At 42.6% G+C, this 18,753-nt stretch overlaps 2 protein-coding genes across 4 annotated transcripts in view; one reads left to right on the forward strand and one right to left on the reverse strand.

Annotated features, from left to right (window-relative positions):
- LOC119484740 (long-chain fatty acid transport protein 1-like) overlaps window positions 1-4,380 on the forward strand; it is a 45,723-nt gene extending 41,343 nt beyond the window's left edge. For all 3 annotated transcript variants that reach the window (XM_037763803.1, XM_037763804.1, XM_037763805.1), the window contains 8 exons: window positions 223-314; window positions 1,285-1,394; window positions 1,507-1,716; window positions 1,805-1,931; window positions 2,045-2,182; window positions 3,464-3,628; window positions 3,753-3,899; window positions 3,987-4,380. In XM_037763803.1, the coding sequence (XP_037619731.1) occupies window positions 223-314; window positions 1,285-1,394; window positions 1,507-1,716; window positions 1,805-1,931; window positions 2,045-2,182; window positions 3,464-3,628; window positions 3,753-3,899; window positions 3,987-4,144 (1,147 nt within the window). In that variant the 3' untranslated portion in view covers window positions 4,145-4,380. The remainder of the gene's footprint in view (window positions 1-222; window positions 315-1,284; window positions 1,395-1,506; window positions 1,717-1,804; window positions 1,932-2,044; window positions 2,183-3,463; window positions 3,629-3,752; window positions 3,900-3,986) is intronic.
- A 183-nt stretch (window positions 4,381-4,563) lies between these two features.
- LOC119484741 (zinc-binding protein A33-like) lies at window positions 4,564-12,056 on the reverse strand. The gene is made up of 7 exons (XM_037763806.1): window positions 11,724-12,056; window positions 8,804-8,899; window positions 8,465-8,701; window positions 8,357-8,379; window positions 8,145-8,257; window positions 7,855-8,063; window positions 4,564-6,385 (listed from the first exon to the last, which is right to left on the reverse strand). Exons 1-7 carry the CDS (start codon window positions 11,946-11,948, stop codon window positions 5,696-5,698), a joined length of 1,593 nt encoding a protein of 530 aa, XP_037619734.1. The 5' UTR covers window positions 11,949-12,056; the 3' UTR covers window positions 4,564-5,695.
- Between the last annotated feature and the right edge of the window lie 6,697 nt (window positions 12,057-18,753).

Here is an 18,753-nt window from a genome sequence, read left to right on the forward strand (position 1 = left end):
TTTAACACTTGCAGTAGCAAGTTTTAGGAAACGCTGCAGGACAATTGCATCAACTCTGATGATTTGCCTACACACATCTGACTATTTTTTACTACCATGTATCTCATTTGTCGAGTTAGTAATTTACACTCTTTCACCAATTTGCAGCTCCAAGTGTTTCAATTAAAATCAGATTTCTTGTCAGTGTCTTTTGATTAGCTGAGGTCTGGTGTTTCTTGTCAGGTATTATCGCATCGCTGCCTTTGGTTTCCACTCCTTCGGCTTGCGTCACGATGACATCATCTACAACTGCCTTCCCCTGTATCATTCTGCAGGTAGGCCTCACCTTTTTTACTCTCTCCCAGGCATTTTTTCTTGTCCTTAACACAACAGTTCAGAAGATGCTATACTATTGCTTTCATTACTGAACCAAACATCACCCCATCAACATTAACACACCAACATTGCGATTCCTTTCTGAATGAACTGGTTGCTGGTTTTCAAGTTCTTGTATGGCATCCTTATGGCCCTGGTGTATGATATCATTGATTTGCAATAACCATGTCTTATTGTGGTGTATTTTGCTTCTACTGACTTATCAATAGTTACATCTGGCTAGTATACTGAAAAAATATCTTACCAGATTCTGTCAAAGGTACACTGTGTAGCATTTCAGGGGATCTATAAGCAGAAATGGAATATAATATTCATAACTATGTTTTCATTATATGTGTGTGTATAATCACCTGAAACTAAGAATTGTTGTGTTTTTGTTAGCTTAGAATGAGCCCTTCATATCTAAGTAGGGAGTGGGTCCTCTTCATGGAGTCCGCCATGTTGCATGTTTCTACAGTAGCCCAGAACGGACAGTGTTTGGTGGCGAGAGCCTTTTGCGTTTTCACATTACCTGAAGGCCACTGTAGTTCTGACACACTTGTGAAACTGAGGTAACGTGAGCAAAACTGTACTACCGCCAGCCGTCCTCTGACTTTGCTCCTAAAGTAGTGTTATTATGCTAAGGATGGCGTCTGAGCGAGGCGAACGGCGTTGTTACAGTTTTGCACCCGGCGGCTCAAGTTACCGCAGTCTTGGAAAGGGAGGAGTGAGCGGAGGGGTATTCAGTTGGTTGCAATCTGCAACCACACCACTAGATGCCACCAAATCCTGCAAACTGTACTCTTAGGCTTTAGGGAAAAAGAATAAGAATAAGTTGACTATTATCAGTATGTGTTTCTTTGTGTGTATATAAACTGTTTGCACTGTACAGTATTATGTTTATGCATGTGAAAATATGAATGTCTACAGGTACCATCATGGGTGTCGGCCAGTGTTTGCTCTTTGGTTTGACTGTTGTAGTCAGAAGGAAGTTCTCAGCCAGTCGCTTCTGGGACGACTGTGTCAAACACAACTGCACTGTGAGTTAACCACACTGCCACCTTAACAATGAGGAGGACTGTGCAGCTGCAAGCCAGATGTTGTCAACTGATTATCTTGAACCAAAACTGACTGAGCACATTTTTCGTCAAGGTAATTCAATACATAGGTGAGATTTGTCGATACCTGTTGGCCCACCCGGTCCGGTCATCTGAGGCACATCACCGGGTGCGTGTTGCCATTGGTAACGGCCTCCGCCCTTCTGTTTGGGAAGAGTTCGTCCAGAGATTCAGAATCAGACGAGTCGGGGAATTTTATGGCGCCACGGAGTGCAACTGCAGCCTGCTCAACATAGATGGAAAGGTTTGTGTATTGTTTTCCAAGTCTTCAAGGTAGAGTGAGGGGTTTTCCAGATTGCGTTCTGTCTCATGTACATTTCCTACGTGTCCAGGTGGGGGCGTGTGGCTTCAACAGTCGCATCCTGCCCAGCTTTTACCCCATCAGACTGGTCAGGATGCACGAGGAGAGCGGAGAGCTGCTCAGGGATTCACAGGGACTCTGTGTACCCTGTCTGCCTGGTAAGAACACACACACACACACACACACACACACACACACACACACACACACGCAAAGCCACAACTGTCAATCAAAATGTTCTCTGTTATCTTCTCTGTCTCTGTCTCTGCAGGTGAGCAAGGCATGTTAGTGGGACGCATCAACCACACTGATCCACTCAGGAGATTTGATGGCTACGCTGATAAGGATTCCACCAGTAAGAAGATAGCTCACAATGTCTTCAAGATGGGGGACTCTGCTTATGTCTCAGGTATGTTTCACTGTGTCTCTCTAGTTCCCAACCTGAGGGTCCCGACCCCCACTAGCTGTCAACGAAGCTTCACAGGGGGTTGCAAAGCCTTCTTGATTTTAAGGGGAGAAAGATTTTTTTTTTTTTAAATATACAGTTGGCCTACATCTCAGCGTTTCATTCATTTCTGTGAAGAAAACTAAATGAAATTGTTATTTTTAAAGTTTGGATTATTATTTAAGATATAAATAAGATGGTGGCACGGTGAAGACCTGAACACAAGCTATAATCACAGAGCCTTCCCTCTCTGCCAAACAGCCTCATCCTGCATTAGAAAAGTATGTTAAAACAACCAAAGAGCAAATAGAACGATGGCCAAGCACCAGGGAGAAGAAAACAATGAATTTTATAAAAAATGAAGCCTATTAAGTGAATGAATGAATGAATGATTGTTAAAAATAATAAAATAAAATAGACAATACAGAGAATTGTATTAAAAGTCCCTAAAATAACAGTAAAACTCACCTCTGATGCAATATTCACAGGAAATAATCGGCTCAAAATGAATCCAAATCGCTCGTTTTACACAAACTTCCTGCAGTTATTGTGTTCACTGTTTGGGTTAATTGTACAGTTTATCAGTTGTTCTGTACTGTTATTGTTATTGATTGAATATAATATGAAATATCCATAAATATGTCACTCAGTCAGAACCACTGAATTCAGTCATAATAATGATAGCGGACTGTCTGGGTTCATACACGTTTCCTCCCACAGTCTGAAGACATTATAAGACAGCTGGATTGGAATCATTAAATTTAAATTAAATGTGAATGTTAGTGATTCACCGTCTGTGATGACGGACTGAACCTGTCCATCGTGTTTCCACCCAGTGCATGCTGGGCTACGCTCCAGCTCCCTATGAGTGAAAAAACAAACAACAAATGAGGGTTAATAGAGACGCTACACTTTATTTAACCCTTGAAATGAACTGGTTACCCAACAGACACATAATAGAAATACAGAGGGCAATGGATACAAACACCAACAGACACACTGAGGACATAACGTTATGTGGACATACAGTCGAAGACATTACGTTTCTCTTCAATTGCCCCATTTACAAACAACACGGTGTATCATCATCATCATGTCAGATCAAAGTTAAAATTGTACTGGTGAGTCATCATCACTACTTCGTCTCTGTGATTCCCTCCAGGGATGATGATGATGATTGTTATTATTTCTGTCTCTGTCTGTCTGTCTGTCTGTCTGTCTGTCTGTCTGTCTTTTGTCTCTCAGGTGACATGCTGGTGATGGATGACTATGGCTACATATATTTCAGGGACCGTAGCGGTGACACATTTCGTTGGCGAGGAGAAAACGTTTCCACCACAGAGGTTGAGGGAGTCCTCAGCCGCCTGCTGGGACACACTGTCGTAGCCGTCTATGGAGTTTCTGTACCAGGTAGAGATGAGACGAGACGGTCGGGACGGAAAAAAACACGCAAAGCTGCATGAATGTCAGACAAAAGATTCAGGGCTTAATGTGGGTGTTATATCCATTACCTCACCTGTTTGTCTGTGTGCAGGTGTGGAGGGGAAGGCCGGTATGGCAGCAATAGCTCACACAGGAGGCCAGTTTGACCTCGAGGCGTTTTTGGTCGCTGTACAGAAAGCCCTACCTTCCTACGCATGCCCTGTCTTCCTGCGACTCATGCCATCTGTTGACACTACAGGTGAGGCAGTGATGCAAGGACATGCAAACAAACACACACACATTCACAAAGTCAAACATTAACTTAAGTTTCTACTTTTGTCCTCAGGAACCTTCAAAATCCAGAAGACACGGCTGCAGAGAGAAGGATTCAAGCCACAAGAGTCGAGTGAAAAGATTTATTTTCTGAACAGTCGTGCTGGGCGTTACGAGGACGTTACTGACGAACTATCTAATGCCATCATGGAGGGGAGAGTGTGTCTGTGAGACAGGAGGAGGCTGAGAAGAAACAGACTGTTGAAGAGGAGTGTGTATTTAAAAGGAGAAAGAGAGACAAGGAAAACACAAGGATGTATTTCCAGGGACATATACAGGTACTGATGAATACTGATTGAATACAAATAGCTACTGATGTAAAAACATGATTGTGGCGCTGTTTTTTTTTATTATTGCGCAATTGAATAAAGTCATCTATTTTTTAACAAATTTAATTCAAATTGTCTTGCATTGCATCTGAACAGAAGACGATATGAAGAGTGAAGCTAAAACTCTGCTTTCAATTTAGAGTAAAATACACTATTAGCCTCTGTTGTTGGGATATAATACAGCTACAGAGGATTTAAATACTGATGAGCACACAGCAAATATATATATATATTCATCACACTACTTAGAAAAAAACGAGATGGGAAGTTGTGTAAAACGATAGGTGTGGCGCTCAAGTGGTTAAGTCGTGAGAACACCGATGCCAGGCCACGGCAATAGTAACGTTACTGTCGGCATCTAGAAGCCACAGGGGCTAACAATTTAGCAGGCTAGCAAGTGGGTAACATAACAGAGTGGGTAACAGGAAATGCAAAGGCATAATGACAGAGGAAAAAGATGAGGCAATTGGGATTACATTTTCCTCACATAGTCGTATATACAATATACGACTAAAATTTCAATATATTAAGTTATTATACACCGAAAAATTAACTTCCTTGGGCTCCACCATTTCTCACAACGTCAACAAAACATGTCACAAGTCGTGAACTCGGAGCTTTCAGAAACTTTCCACTTACGAGGTCGTGAATACCACAAGAGGGGGGCGTTCATATGGGCTAAACTCGTAAACACGGTAAACACGACCCCATTTGAAGGCACCACAAGACTCATCGTCGTCTACATCTTTGCAAGCGGCTGTACTCAGACACAGTGGTGCTTTGACCTAAATGCTAATGTCAGCATGCTAACATGTTCCCAATGAAAATGCTAATATGTTGATGTTTAGCATGTCAGCATTCTAACATTTGCTAATAGCACTAAAAGTACAGCTGAGGCTGATGGGAATAATTAATAGGGTCATTAGTTTTGCAGGTATTTGGTCATAAACCAAATTTTGACCCCATGATGTCGCTAAATGAAAAGTCAAGGGATTACCAAATTAATTACAATTCATCAGGAAGAGAGATGTTCCGATACCATTTTTTCCTTCCCGATACCGATTCTGATACCTGAACTTCTGACTACCGTTACCGTTGCACTCTCCACTCGCACCGCACAGTTGTTGTTTGCTATCGTCACGTGACAAACTACCTGCAATCAGATCTTCTTCACGGCTCTAAAACAGTGGTTGCCAGTGGCAGCCGTGATGCATCCAGGGCAACAGCACAGTGAAGGCTACTGTTTTGGAGCGGTGACGAAGAGTTGATTTACGGTTAAACAAGTTGATATTTCTCTGGGTTAATAAATGATGGTATCGGATCGGTGCATAGACTGGCGTTCTCGCCGATACCATGAACATGATTCATCTGGATTTGTTTGTGAATGTCAGATTCATTGTGGATGAAGTCTCAGTGAAACATGGTAGGTCACAGTGAACCTGGGCTTGCTGCTCTTTTTATTGAAAGCAGGTTTGTCGTCTTTTGTCTTTTCCTTCTCAGCAGGTTTTGTTTTATTGAGCTGGTCCTTCGTGGTGCATCTCTGACGTTTGGTTTTCTTCTTCTCTCTCATAGAACACATCAGCAAGTTTTTGTCTTCAGTCAGATGTTCACACTCTGACATCTTGCCATTGCTGTTGGTCAATTCAGCGTTAATGTCTCCCTCAGTGCTAGATTCCCTTTTCATCCCCTGATCCTCCTCAGCGATATCAGTGTCCTCCACGGGGACATCATCTGACCCCATGCTGACCTTCACTCTCTGTGCCAACACAACAAAGCCCCCACACGACGATATACTCTCAAAGTATGGGTATACCTTTTCAGTAAAGCGATGTCTAAATGTGAAAAGATTCATGTCAGTATCGGCGTTCATGAATTCCAGCGTCCCTTCATCCCAGTCTAGCGTCACACGGACCCTGCTGAGGTGGGGTGACTTTAGGGTCCGAGTGGTAGCGGTCAGAGCCAGGTACTCGCCTTCTTGCAGGCTGATGCACCAGAGTCCTGCCTCTGGACAGGCCTCAAACTCTGCCTTTCTGGACACTGACTGAGCAGCCACACCGACTGTCCAATTGTTGGTGTCACCAACCTGTTGAAATCAATAGAGAAAAAGATTAGACACACAGGTTGGATGGCAGGGATAAGCTCAGAAACAAATTTATCTCAAGGTACGTGTATACTATAGCCCAACCATATTTTTGTTTACATAAACACATCATTTTGACAAAAATGGTTCAATGTACTTTTTTGGCAAGGATCCCTGAAATGTGACTTTAATTAACTGTGACAGATAAGACTGGATATTTAAAGGTGCTAAATGCAAAATTGGGAGCATTGCTATTGCCTCTGCACTGCTCTCAACATGGCGATGGCTGAGCCGGCAGCTCGCAGCTGATGGTGCTAACAGTGAAAACAATGGCAACACTGCTGACCTGACAGTGTTGTCCTGGAGGAAAACTGGAGGGTGCAACGCTTCAATAACGGCGCTGTTGGTTGGGACGGCGCTATCAGCTGTAACCACCGTATGAGAGCGGTGCAAAGCGGCGGCCGTGAGCTAGCCAATCGGCAATCACCGGTGCTGAGAAAAGAAGCTGACTCGCAAGTGCAACAACTGCAGTTCCTCGAATGACCACTTGAGGCTGACTTCAAAAGTGAGTAAATCTCCATAGACCCCCATGTTAAAATGCACAACTTTACAGCAGAAATAAACATGTTTACAACCTGGTACAAAAATACGGTTTTGGTCTCTATAGCTAATTTCCCCGTTCATGTCAACTGTATGGGAGTGAATTTTTATTTAACCCAACTGTTTAATTTATATTAAGGCTTAAAGTTTGGCATTGATGAGGGCATTGCCGCTTTGAGTGACAGGTGGGTGCCGTATCCAGGTCGCTAGCTGCCAGCTATCTGCTTTGCTACATCACCCGGGCCAGCCTCGGCTCCACCAACAATCCTGCTCTTTACCGATTTATGGATTAGCCGTGAACTAGGCTGTGTCATCGCTGCGAAGATGGAGACGGATGGAGCCACCCACTTTCAGCTTCACAACGGCTCTTCAGAAACCTATGGGTGACGTCACGGAGACTACGTCCATATTTTATAGAGTATATGGAGCTAGCCAGTGGGGTACGCTCACATACACAAACGGCTATGTAAACAAAGCATGGAGAAGCCTGGATTAGGCCTACAACACACACCGAGGGAGAGTGACTTCATTCTCTGCTCAGGTAGACATTGCTCCTCTATATCTTTACATAGCAAATAGTTGTTTGCTGCTATATTAATGCTCTGGAAATCATATAGAGCACTTTTAACACTACTTTTACTATCAGTGACCAACAATGTGTAAGGACAGCGCATTCTTACAAAACAAAAACCAAATAATACAAATATATAAACTGAAACTAAACAGAAATATATTAAACATAAACCAAGAAAGTGACCAGAGCATTAAAAAGCAGCCTATTAATCATGTCTACTGAAACTATTTTCTAAGCTAATATTAACCAATAATTGTAGCTCATAGTTATACTGCTCAGACTCAGTACGTATAAATACCTCAATATCCCAACAGTGCACTCCTGAGTCAAAGCCCTCTCTCGCAAGGATGCAGGAATAAGGATGGAAACGTTCAGGGTTAGCTGGGACCGGGACATCCAGACTCTGTCCCAGTCCCTGTGAGGGTCCAGGGGTGATATGGACGCTGTTTAACCCAGGAGACACCCTCAGAAACTGGCCAGCTGTCCTGGGATCCAGGGTCACTGGAGCTGGAGGATACAAACCGGGTCAGAGGGTACTGAAGGAAGGAGGAAGAAGGAAGCAGGAAGTGCATGCAGAACGAGACTGACTGTATGGGGCGATGTGTTTCATCTTCTGCCACACAGCATACTTGAGGTTACCCAGGTGTTGGGCTACATCTATTAGAGGTGTGTTCTGTGGCTCCCTGTGATCTGCCCATGTGCTGCAGTAAATAAACAGGAACATGCACACAGTTATACAGTTTCATCTGCATGTGTATGTGCCTATATGTGTGCGAAAAATACCCATAAATGTCACATACCTAATCATCATGTCTTGGTAGTGCTGTAAAAAAGGAGTCAGCATGGTTACTATTTTAAATACAAACACTTGCTCCCAATCATTGACTGATTAACATTTGATTGGTTACCTCTAAAAATCCCACCCCGTCTCCTCCTGCATCCAGCTCCTCTTCAACCAGCTGGATCTTCTCCTCCAGAGATTTGATCACCTGATTCATGCCGTCCATCTGTTCTTCTGCATCTCTCTTCTTCTCCTGCTGCTCCTCTCTGAGCGCCACTAGCCTTTCTACTTTCTCCTCTACCAAAAACTTGTGAAGACTCTCAAATTCCTTTTTCATGTGCTGCTCTGTGCATTTGGCCTCAGCCTGGGAGGAATAGAAAAAGCAAGGAATGTGTGAGGAAAGAAGTGGAGGTCCTAAAGCAGGGAACCAATCATCAAGTGATGTTTTTTTTAGTCACAGTTCTACCTGGTTATGTCTGGTTGCATGTTCACAGGTCTGTGTGACTTCCTCACAGTCAATCATCTTCTTCTTCAGTCCGTTTAGTGATGTTCTGAGCTCCTCCTAGTGGACAAAAGGAGAATTACTTTGAAACTGTGCTCCATTAGTAGATGTGTTGTAACTATCACAGGGTAGCCAAAGACAAGTACTCTACTTAAAGCAGCAGTGGGTAGAAATGGAGCAAATATGACTAATTTGAATCTGCAAAAAATCATGTTCCTCTGTGTCCTCCGGTGCTCCTAATGGCATCTGCAAGATTTCACAGACCGGAGGAAAACAACCAATCAGAGCCAAGCTGGAGCCTTACTGTCTCTGAGCAGCTGTCACTCACAAACTCTGATCAAACGGTCAAACTAGGCAGCGCTGATCAAATATGAATCAATATTATGTTACTGTAATGCCTATTTCTGGCCTCAAATGTTTTCAGAAACATCTTGTAGTGTACTGTTTAGCTGTAAAATGAGAGAGTTTGTGACTCGGGAGCCATGTTGAGATCAGTTGAGGAAATACCAAGCACCGCCCACCAGCTGGAGCACAGCCAATAGGAACGCTCACTAGGAACTCTCTCTCTCTCTCTCTCTCTCTCTCTCTCTCTCTCTCTCTCTCTCTCTGAAATGACCTGTGATTGGTCAAAGTCTCCCGTCACGGGATAGATTTTTTAAATCCTGAAAACAGAGCCATGAGGAGGTGCAGGTGCAGTTGCAATAGCAGTTACAGTTAGCTCCATCTTTTCAAGCTACAATATTAGAATGTTGCTTACATGTTAATTCATCAATAATTATAATCAAGCAATATGTGATAATAGACTGAGAGGGGCCATTCTGAACAATGAGTACTTCTACTGACAAAAACGTGATATGAATGTCAATAAAGTCATGCTTTATGTCCGTGCTGGCACCCTGTCATATTTCTTATCAGTATAAGATTATGAAAAAGGTATTAAATTGATCTGTCTGTGGTATTAAAATGTCTTAAATTTAACTTGGTGAACACTGCAGACACTCTGATTATTTCACGTTACCAAAACATTATGTAGCACTAAAAAAGATAACAGGGTACAATGTCCCGAGAAGAGTCCTAACAAGTGGAAACACCTGTGTGGGTGGACTGCAGGATTTTACATACATGACATACATTTGTTCTGCTTCAACCAGCTAAAACATGCTGCTTATACTTTAATGCAACAGTATTAATAAATCAATAATATTTAAAAGATATAACACTGACTTCACTCAAATTTAACATAATCCACCAGCTCTTCAGGTTGTTCTAGCGTTTCGGTGAGTATGTGTGTGTGTGTGTGTGTAGGTCAAATTGCACGTCTAATGAGATCTAAACTGCGTTTTGTGACACGATGATAGCAACAGTAATTACCAGCTTAGTTTTGAGCTCGGTGCCTCTTTAAACCTCACTCTGAATTCTGCCTGTGTAAACTAATCTTGGATTATAACAGACGGCATCTGTTTGGGCAGGAAAACAAATATTTACAGGAGATGAAAAAATGCCTGACTGCCTCCACTTGCTGTGGTCGCAGGAAGCATGTTAATGAAAAAGTACCAAACAGTCGTACACTAAGTCTCAGTAAAAAAAAAGACTTTGAATCTTGGAAGAGCGTGCCGCGTATAGTCGAGAGCTCTGCTGTTATTTCACGTCTTTGTGCCACTGTTTTGTTTGGCTTCAAGCACTCTCGTTGGCATTCGTCTGCCCTGCTGAAGAGTCCTCGAGGACAGTGAATTCCTGCCAGCTGCTCTGGATCCAATACTTCAGCATGATGCTTTATTGCTTTCACTGGAGGAATAAGGAGGCCTATTTCAGGTCTTTTACTTCAGTAGCTCCTTCAAAGCGGACACAAGTTAAACCTCAGGTTCACATGATGACTAATGTGACAGGAGAGAATCAAAAATATATTCCTCTACACAAAAATATTAGATTTGTCTTGCTCTTCTCTAATAATTCATCTTTTCTTGTAAAATACTGGATAGTTTTAGTCGTTAGATAAAGTGTTAAGTGTTTTTTGAACATTAAAGCATTTAAACATGTTGTAGTAGAAACCCAAAATACAAGTATGAACCTGAAAATGAGCCTGATATGTCCCCTTTAAGTAAAAGTAGCTACAAGTACAGCAAGTACTATTCCTGCATTCAAATTTAAGTACAAGGAGTAGCAGTGATTTGAAGATGGAAAACAAACAGCCAGTTCTCATTCCCAGGGCGTTAAATACCGAGGATTTGTCACAGCCGCCGGTGTTTGGTACCGCCGCACCCTATAGCGCCGGTATGAAACGCACTGGGAGTTCCATTAAATATAATGTAAACCCATCTGCGACAGCAGTAAACGCTCCTAGAAAGTGCGCCGGGAGTGTGGTGACGTAGTTTAAAGAGCGAGAGAGGGCAGGAGGGGAGGTGGACAGGTCCAACAAACACAAGGCGTCATCCAGGAGACCGGTGTTCGTGTCCCGTGCATCCCGTTACAATCAGCTGTTTGTTCGTGTCCCGCTTTCACAACGTCCAGTGTCATTTTCACTGTACAAACGTAGTAGTTTGAAGCCCAACCATGTAGTTCTTTCCTAAACCTAACTATTGTGGATATTTTGATTTTGTTGCCTAATCCTAAGGTAACGCCAAGGAGAACTAGCGGTTTTGATGGCAAAAATAAAATGACGCAAAGGGTCATGACAAAGCGACAATATGTGACGAGTTAGGATGAGAACGTGTTGAAATAAACAGTTATCCATTTATATTGATTCATTATTCTCTAAACTACACATTATTTGACTTCTCCCCCAGCTTTATAGTAATAGCTACTTCTCTCAAGGGCTTAATTAACTACATTAGTTTTCAATGTAGTTACAATGTGGTGGTTGCAGAGCCTGATACCTGATTCCTACCTTGCAGTCAGTAGCAGCCTCAGCCAGGAGGTAAACCCTGTGTTCTGCGTGGCTCACAGCTGCACACTGTTCACATAAAGGCTCCAGGTCATCCAAACAGAACAGGGTCAGGCTCTCTTCATGTTCCTCACACCGCTCTGCAGAGTCCACCGACAGGGGCGTCGAGGCGAGGCCTTCTGCCTCTGCCTGGTGGACGGAGACGGGGAGGACGGTTTGGCAGCTCATGGCGTAAGCGCAGGTGGTCTACAGATCTGAAGCCTGTTCAGTTTGAGTCAGACTGAAGCAGCAGGTTTGCATGAAACAGATGAAAAGTGGGGAACATGGGAGGGCAAGAAAAGGGGGAGGAGCAGCGTGTGTTTCGGTGTCAGTGTCGTACGTGCAGTTGCCATACATGAGTCTGAATTCATGCTCTATCTATGTACAGTATGAGAGGCTCTGAAGTTACTTAAAGAAGATCTGCTTACTCGCTCCTTCTCAAACTTGAAGCTTAGCCAATGCGCCGGCACCAGATGTAGCCATACATCACTCTGCGGTGTCGGTTTGACTTTCATGACTCTGTGATTTATGGTACATTCTCACATCCCAAGGCCAAATTCATTCCTGTGTCTTTGCTTGTTACTTTAACTACTTCACCCACCCCCTCCTCGTAGCACTTCTTCTTTCATTGAATGGCATACTTTACAAGCAAGAATAAGGCGTGATTGGCCTCTGATGACATTTTGACACATAAGTTGTTGTAATGTGCACAGTCTTGTTTTTTCCCCGGACATCCACATGTAGCCTAGTGTTAAATTATTGTGTATTTTTGGAAACATACAGTAGCACATCATGTACTGTATGTCAGGCCTGAGCTATGTTAAATGGATCCAATTTCACTAGCCTTTAACAATTTGAGCCGATCTTGTCTACATCTTCTCCGAGTCCGATCCAGAGAACATGTAGACCAGACCAGGTGGATCATATTTCATTGAATCATACGCTGTGTAAACTGTCAGATGACATGTAATCTGTTTATTCTCAATTTGTAACAGGTGGCACATGTTAAGACAGACATGACCATATGGTGTCCATGCCTTTAATGGTCTTCTCGGCACATTTTGAACTGTGATATCTTGTTGAAAAATTAGCTAGCAATCAATAGAAGTATGCTCTGCGCCTTTCAGAACTAGACCCTTTTCTGGGTGGCTTCCTCCCAGGAAGTTCATAATTATCATAATTATTAAGTGTCCTGTTTGTGGTGAAGTTCTCAAAAGTAACTATTTTAAAGATTTAGTTAAAGGTCCAGTGTGTAGGCTCTGGCTGTATCTAATGGTGAGGTGAGGAGATTGCAACCAACTGAAGCTCTCCTGTGCGCCAAGCGTGTCGGAGAGCTACGGTGGCCAACGTGAAAACATGAATGTCCCTCTCTAGATCCATTTGGAGCAGAGCCAGTGCTTAGAGTGTGTGTGTAAGTGGGAAGTGAGTGGTGAAGCAAGAGGGAGGGAGCGGCGGCGACGAGAGCGAGTAATGTTATTGACTCTGGCCCAAGCAGGAAAAGTTAACAGTTTGGTTTGTCCGTTCTGAGCTACTGTAGAAACATGGCGGACTCCGTGAAGAGGACCGCCTCCCTATGTAGATATAAACGGCTCATTCTATGTTAACAAAAATGTGTCTTATTTTCAGGTGATTAAACACAAAGGAAAACATACTTATTAATATTATATTATATTTCTGCCAATAGATCCCCTAAATGTTACACACTGGTCCTTTAAGTTTAAGAGGGCTGGCTGAACAGAATGACTTCAATTAATAACCCCCAACAGTCTGATGATTTTGTAATGATTTTTCAAACACATGCTCTACAGATTGGTAGAAATGGTAAAGGTGGCATTAACAAGAATTAAAAAAAAAAAAAATGTAATTCTTTATTTTGTTAAAAAAAAATGTCGGGTTCATATACAACATGTTTTATTTAAGGAGTTTTACACATTGCTCTTCCTAAAAAGACATTTGCCTTTTATTTCACTTTAAAGGACCAGTATAAGGGGGATCTATTGGCAAAATGTAATATGATATTAATAAGTATGTTTTCTTTAGTGTATAATGCATGAAAATATGAATCACTGGGTTTTTGTTAGCTTCGAATGAGACGTTTATATCTACATACGGAGCGGGTCCTCTTCACGGAGCCTGCCGCCATGCTTCTACAGTAGCCCAGAACAGACAAACCAAACACTGGCTTTAGATAGGGTCATTCACGTTTTCACGTTGGCCAACATAGTTCTCCTACACGCTTGGCACACGTAAGAAGTTTCAGTTGGTTGCAATCTGCAACCTCACCTCTAGATGACACCAGATCCTACACACTGCAGCTTAAACAGAGATAAATGCATGCAGATTGTTGAAAGTATACTTTTATTGTGAGCGGACATCTCTATAGCTTGGTAGATGCTCATAATTTAGAAAGTTGACAAAGTAACAAAGAAATGCCCCCCAAAAAGTCCATATATTATTTTTACTGAGTGAGACCATTAAAGGGTTAATCAGAGATAGCAGGCAACATGTATACTGATCCCTGTGAACATTGCTTCAAAGCTCTCTTTCACCGTCTCATGCAGGTTTAACTTTTATCATGTGCAGACATATCTATGTCTACACACTGTTTATACGGGTGCTACTATACACGCAGGATTGTGGGCATGTACACATCCAAACCTCCATCATCAGACACGATTTCTGAGACATATTTGACCACACACCTGAGCAGCAGGCTCTCACACACAGTGGCTGAGACAAGATGAAACACATCACATACGGCAGCTGTCTCTGCATGTGTGTTTACATGTATTTTCTGTAATGGTTGTGTCTGCTGTCCTCTGATAATCCTGACAGCTGAGAGTTACCTCTTTCTCTCTCTCCTCTGACATGAAGAGTTTTACAGACAATGGTAATGGTGATGCTTGGTGAAGTTAAAAGCTTTACTGTATTGCTCTTAAAAGTGGTTCTCTAGTTGCAGCACACAATTTCCCCTCTCGACTGCACCGCTTCTCTCATCGGTTTGCTCAATTACAACAGCTGAATGTGGGTTGTGCCACTTAACAGTCACATCATGCTCAGAAAATGGATTTTGTGGCCTCAGTCCAAAGTGTTTTATGTCAAATCACATGTGACTATAATCATCATTTCATTTTAAATAGTCCTCGCTCTCTCTGGAATAAGCTCCTCGTCCTTATTCCTTTGTTTAACGTTGCTGCGCATAAACGAGAATATGAGGGCATCGCTGGGGTTAGATGTTGTTTTGCCACGTTTGTCTCAAGTATTGACTGTCAACATAAATCAGTTTTATTGAGTCCACCACAGTGAAATGACGTATGAATATTGGAAGAGGTGGAGAGAGGGTGATCAAAAGGGTGAGGACAAACAAGTGCAAGAGGATATAGTAACAGGACAGTATAAGACAAGAGGAAAGACACTGATGAAAGAGAATGGGAGGGAAGCTCACCTGTCACCTAAACTCCAAAGAACGTAGGTACATCTCAGGTAAGCCTGAAGAAATGGGGGTAAAATATTTTTGAGAATCAGTGAAGAAGGGATTTATGTTTATTGGACCAACCGGCCAGTCACATGTTTATCTTTCATGGCTATCTGAATATCCGAATGTTCATTTATTCTTAAATAAGCCTTCCAATTACTGACAGTTGTTGAGATGTTAAGAAAATGTTGTTGGTTTTGGAAGAGTCTGTTCTGTCAGTGTTTTGGAACTTTAATATTACATGTATTTATTGCACGGCTTTGTTGAATACTCGACTCTGATTGGTCAATCACGGCGTTCTACGATCTGTTATTTCTTTATAGCAGACTGTTGCTATGTATAACAGACTGTTGCTATGGAGTTCTGATGTCGGACTCTGGAGGACCATTTTTGTGTCAAATTATTGATTTCTTAAGTAAGTTCCTTTGTAATAAGCAGGATAATGTACATAATGTACATTATCTCTTACTTCTTACACATAAATATGTAATAATCTTATCCCTCTCTTTGTGGCCTGCAAACGTTTAACCTCCCTCTCTCTGTCCTTTGTCATTCATGCTCAATAGCAGGGAAAGTCGCTATTTACCAAACACCCGCGAGTGCAAGCAGACAGGACACGCACACAGATCCAATCTGCAAATTAATATGACACCTGTTGCTTAGGCGTCCACATCAACTCTGTGTGTGAACTGTCACTGAGGTAACATACATATAGATAGGTGACAAATTAAAGGAAAGACCCACATATTCCCACATTCATTTTGGTGGAGATCTCCAAAACGGATTCAATTTGATGAAGATCTGGTGAAGCATCATTTCTCCAATCATTTATTCAGGATCTCCCTCAATGTTCCGCCTAAACTTTACATTGCATGCTGGTACTAAAATGCAGAAATCTACTATGCGTTCTACCATACTATTAAGTAGGCCAGAAAAAGATTTAGTATGTCTCAATACATAGTATGTCAAATGCAGTATGCCAAAAATACCAGGATGTCCTACTACATTCGGTCGCATTTTGCAGCAAGCCTGCATGCTTTTCTGGCTATTCTGACCCACAATCCTCTGCAGCAGATATATGAGCAAGAGGGTCAAAGTTCAAACCGCACTGTTTTGACGTAGTAGTATGTCTTAATTGTACGCATACTGCATGTAACAGTACGTATTTTGTAAGGGCTGCTGCAGTATGTACTAAAAGTAAAAAAAGAAAAAGTGTGTGATTTGGAAAGTAGCCCTTGTCTTTCCTTCTGTGGACAAACAGAGCACACTGCTGACATCATGGAGACGTTGGCTCCTCTCTATCGGTGTCACCTCAGCTCAAATCTACTCACCCACATGAGGAACAAACACGTGAAGCCCACCGAACCCCGCCCTCTGACTAAACATCCTGTGAGAAAATCTGTCATATTTATCTCCGCACATTTATAGAGATGAACAGTAGATTTTCTTTAACAAACTTGTATCCTGTGCTCCAGGATGTTGTTGCGCATGCTGGGATTGTGTTGGAGGGTACTTTGCCCCAATGCATGGAGGGGATCTGGACACATCACCACCTACGGGTCACCAACAGTTTCACAGTCGAGAGTCGTGATTCCAAACAGGTACAGACAGAAATCCATCTGCTCCCTGACCTACATCTGCTTCTGTAGCCTGATCTGCATATGTTGTGTGTGTGATTGGATGTGACATTGAATGCTCCAGGTATTTGAAGGTGGTTGGGGATGTAAGACAGAGCTGGTTCTCTCTGGCTGTCATATCTGCACGTCCATACAAGAGCATCATGAGTTAGTGGACAACATGTGCCGACACATCAAAGGTACACTTTTAAACTGCAGCACCTATTTGCTGTCTGTATACATTATTCTATTTTACTCAAACAAATACTCTTGAATGTGTCTTCATGTCTGTCCTCATGTTTGCATGCACATTTCAGGTAAATCCGGTTATAAACTGGCATGTTGGGATTGCCCCACAGCATTTCCTGTCTTTATGCAGCACCCTTACAGTGCCCCAGTGTGTCTGGCCGCTGGATCATACCAGGAGCAGACGCGGTGGGCCAACATACTACGAACTGCAACGCAACATCAGAGCTCTGGTATAGTCTCTCTTATCACTGTTCCCAATCATGAGCCACACAAAAATGTCCACGCGCTTTTGGGGTGTTTTGAAGTGGAGTTGTATGAGGTACTTATCCATAGTAGGTGTATTACTTACAGTAGATGGCGGTCGGTGTGCCCCCGACACCGAGAAACAGACAGGAGCACCGACACAGGAGCAAAGCAATGCAGTGAAGTGGACGGGTACGGCAGAAAAAAATATCTTTGGCCACCTAAAAGAAAGACTCACCTAAAAAAGTTGATATCCGTATACGTGTACGCTATATCTAGAATATCTTTCAACAGCGATTTGAACTGGAAGTGAAATTTATCTATACTGTTTTTATCATCTGAGCCTGCTGGCTTTGGAGATAGCATAGATAAGTTTCACTTTCAGTTCAGTTCCCCATCGGAAAGGTAAAGGAAAGGGCTGTCTGACTGCAAGATAAAGCGTTGAAAATATTCTAAATATAGCGTACAGTTACAAGGATATTGATTGTTTCAGGTGAGCCTTTCTTTTAGGTGGCTAAAATATGTTTTGCTCACATCCCCGTACATAGCACTGTATTGCTTTGCTCCGGTGTAGGTACTCCTGTCTGCTTCTGGGGGTGTGCCGACCGTCATCTACTGTAATTAATACACCTACTATGGAGAAGTACCTCATACAACCCCACTTCAAAACACCCAAACTATCCCTTCAAATGCTGTATTTTCAAGTTATTCTTTTCCCGCCCGTTCCATTGATTATGTCTGGTGGTCTGTTAGCGCTCTGGTGTGAAGACTCACCAGGATCCAGGGCCTTCTTAGACGCTGTCTTCCTTGAAGAAGCTCAGAGGAAACTGCTAAACAGAGGTACATCCAGTGGGCGATGGGGAAGAGGTGAGCAATCATCAGACAAGACGTCATCCTCTAAACTGCTTTGCCTCCCATAAATCCTCCTTCTCCCATTTCTCTGTCCATTTCAAACCATGCCACTTTCTGTTTGCCTTAACCAAAATGTTTGGTATTTTTGCCTCTCTAATATCTCCCATCTTTTTACTTCTTGTTGTTCTTCTTCTTCTGTCTCTCTCTGTCCTTCAGGTGTTGATAAGCATGGTGATGGAAGAAGTGATGCCCTACCTCAAGGAGCAAGTGTTCCCCAGGATTATTGTACATCACAGCAGGAGGAGGACAGCTTGGATCAGAGTGAGTGAAAAGGACAAATACACATACATATAAATAGGCAGAAACCAATGGACATGTGTTTTTCTCTTACCCTACAGTATATGTATATTTATGCATGTCTGTCAGTTGCTGTCTGAGGTCTACAGGACAGCAAAGCATCAGGTAAAAGCTGCCATGGCAGCCATGAAGGAGGAGCTGTCACTGTACCGTTCTGATGTGGAGAAACAGATTTCTGCAGGACTGCGACAGGCTGGTCTGC

Source organism: Sebastes umbrosus, chromosome 3 (assembly GCF_015220745.1).
Source record: "Sebastes umbrosus isolate fSebUmb1 chromosome 3, fSebUmb1.pri, whole genome shotgun sequence".
Lineage (NCBI taxonomy): Eukaryota > Metazoa > Chordata > Actinopteri > Perciformes > Sebastidae > Sebastes > Sebastes umbrosus.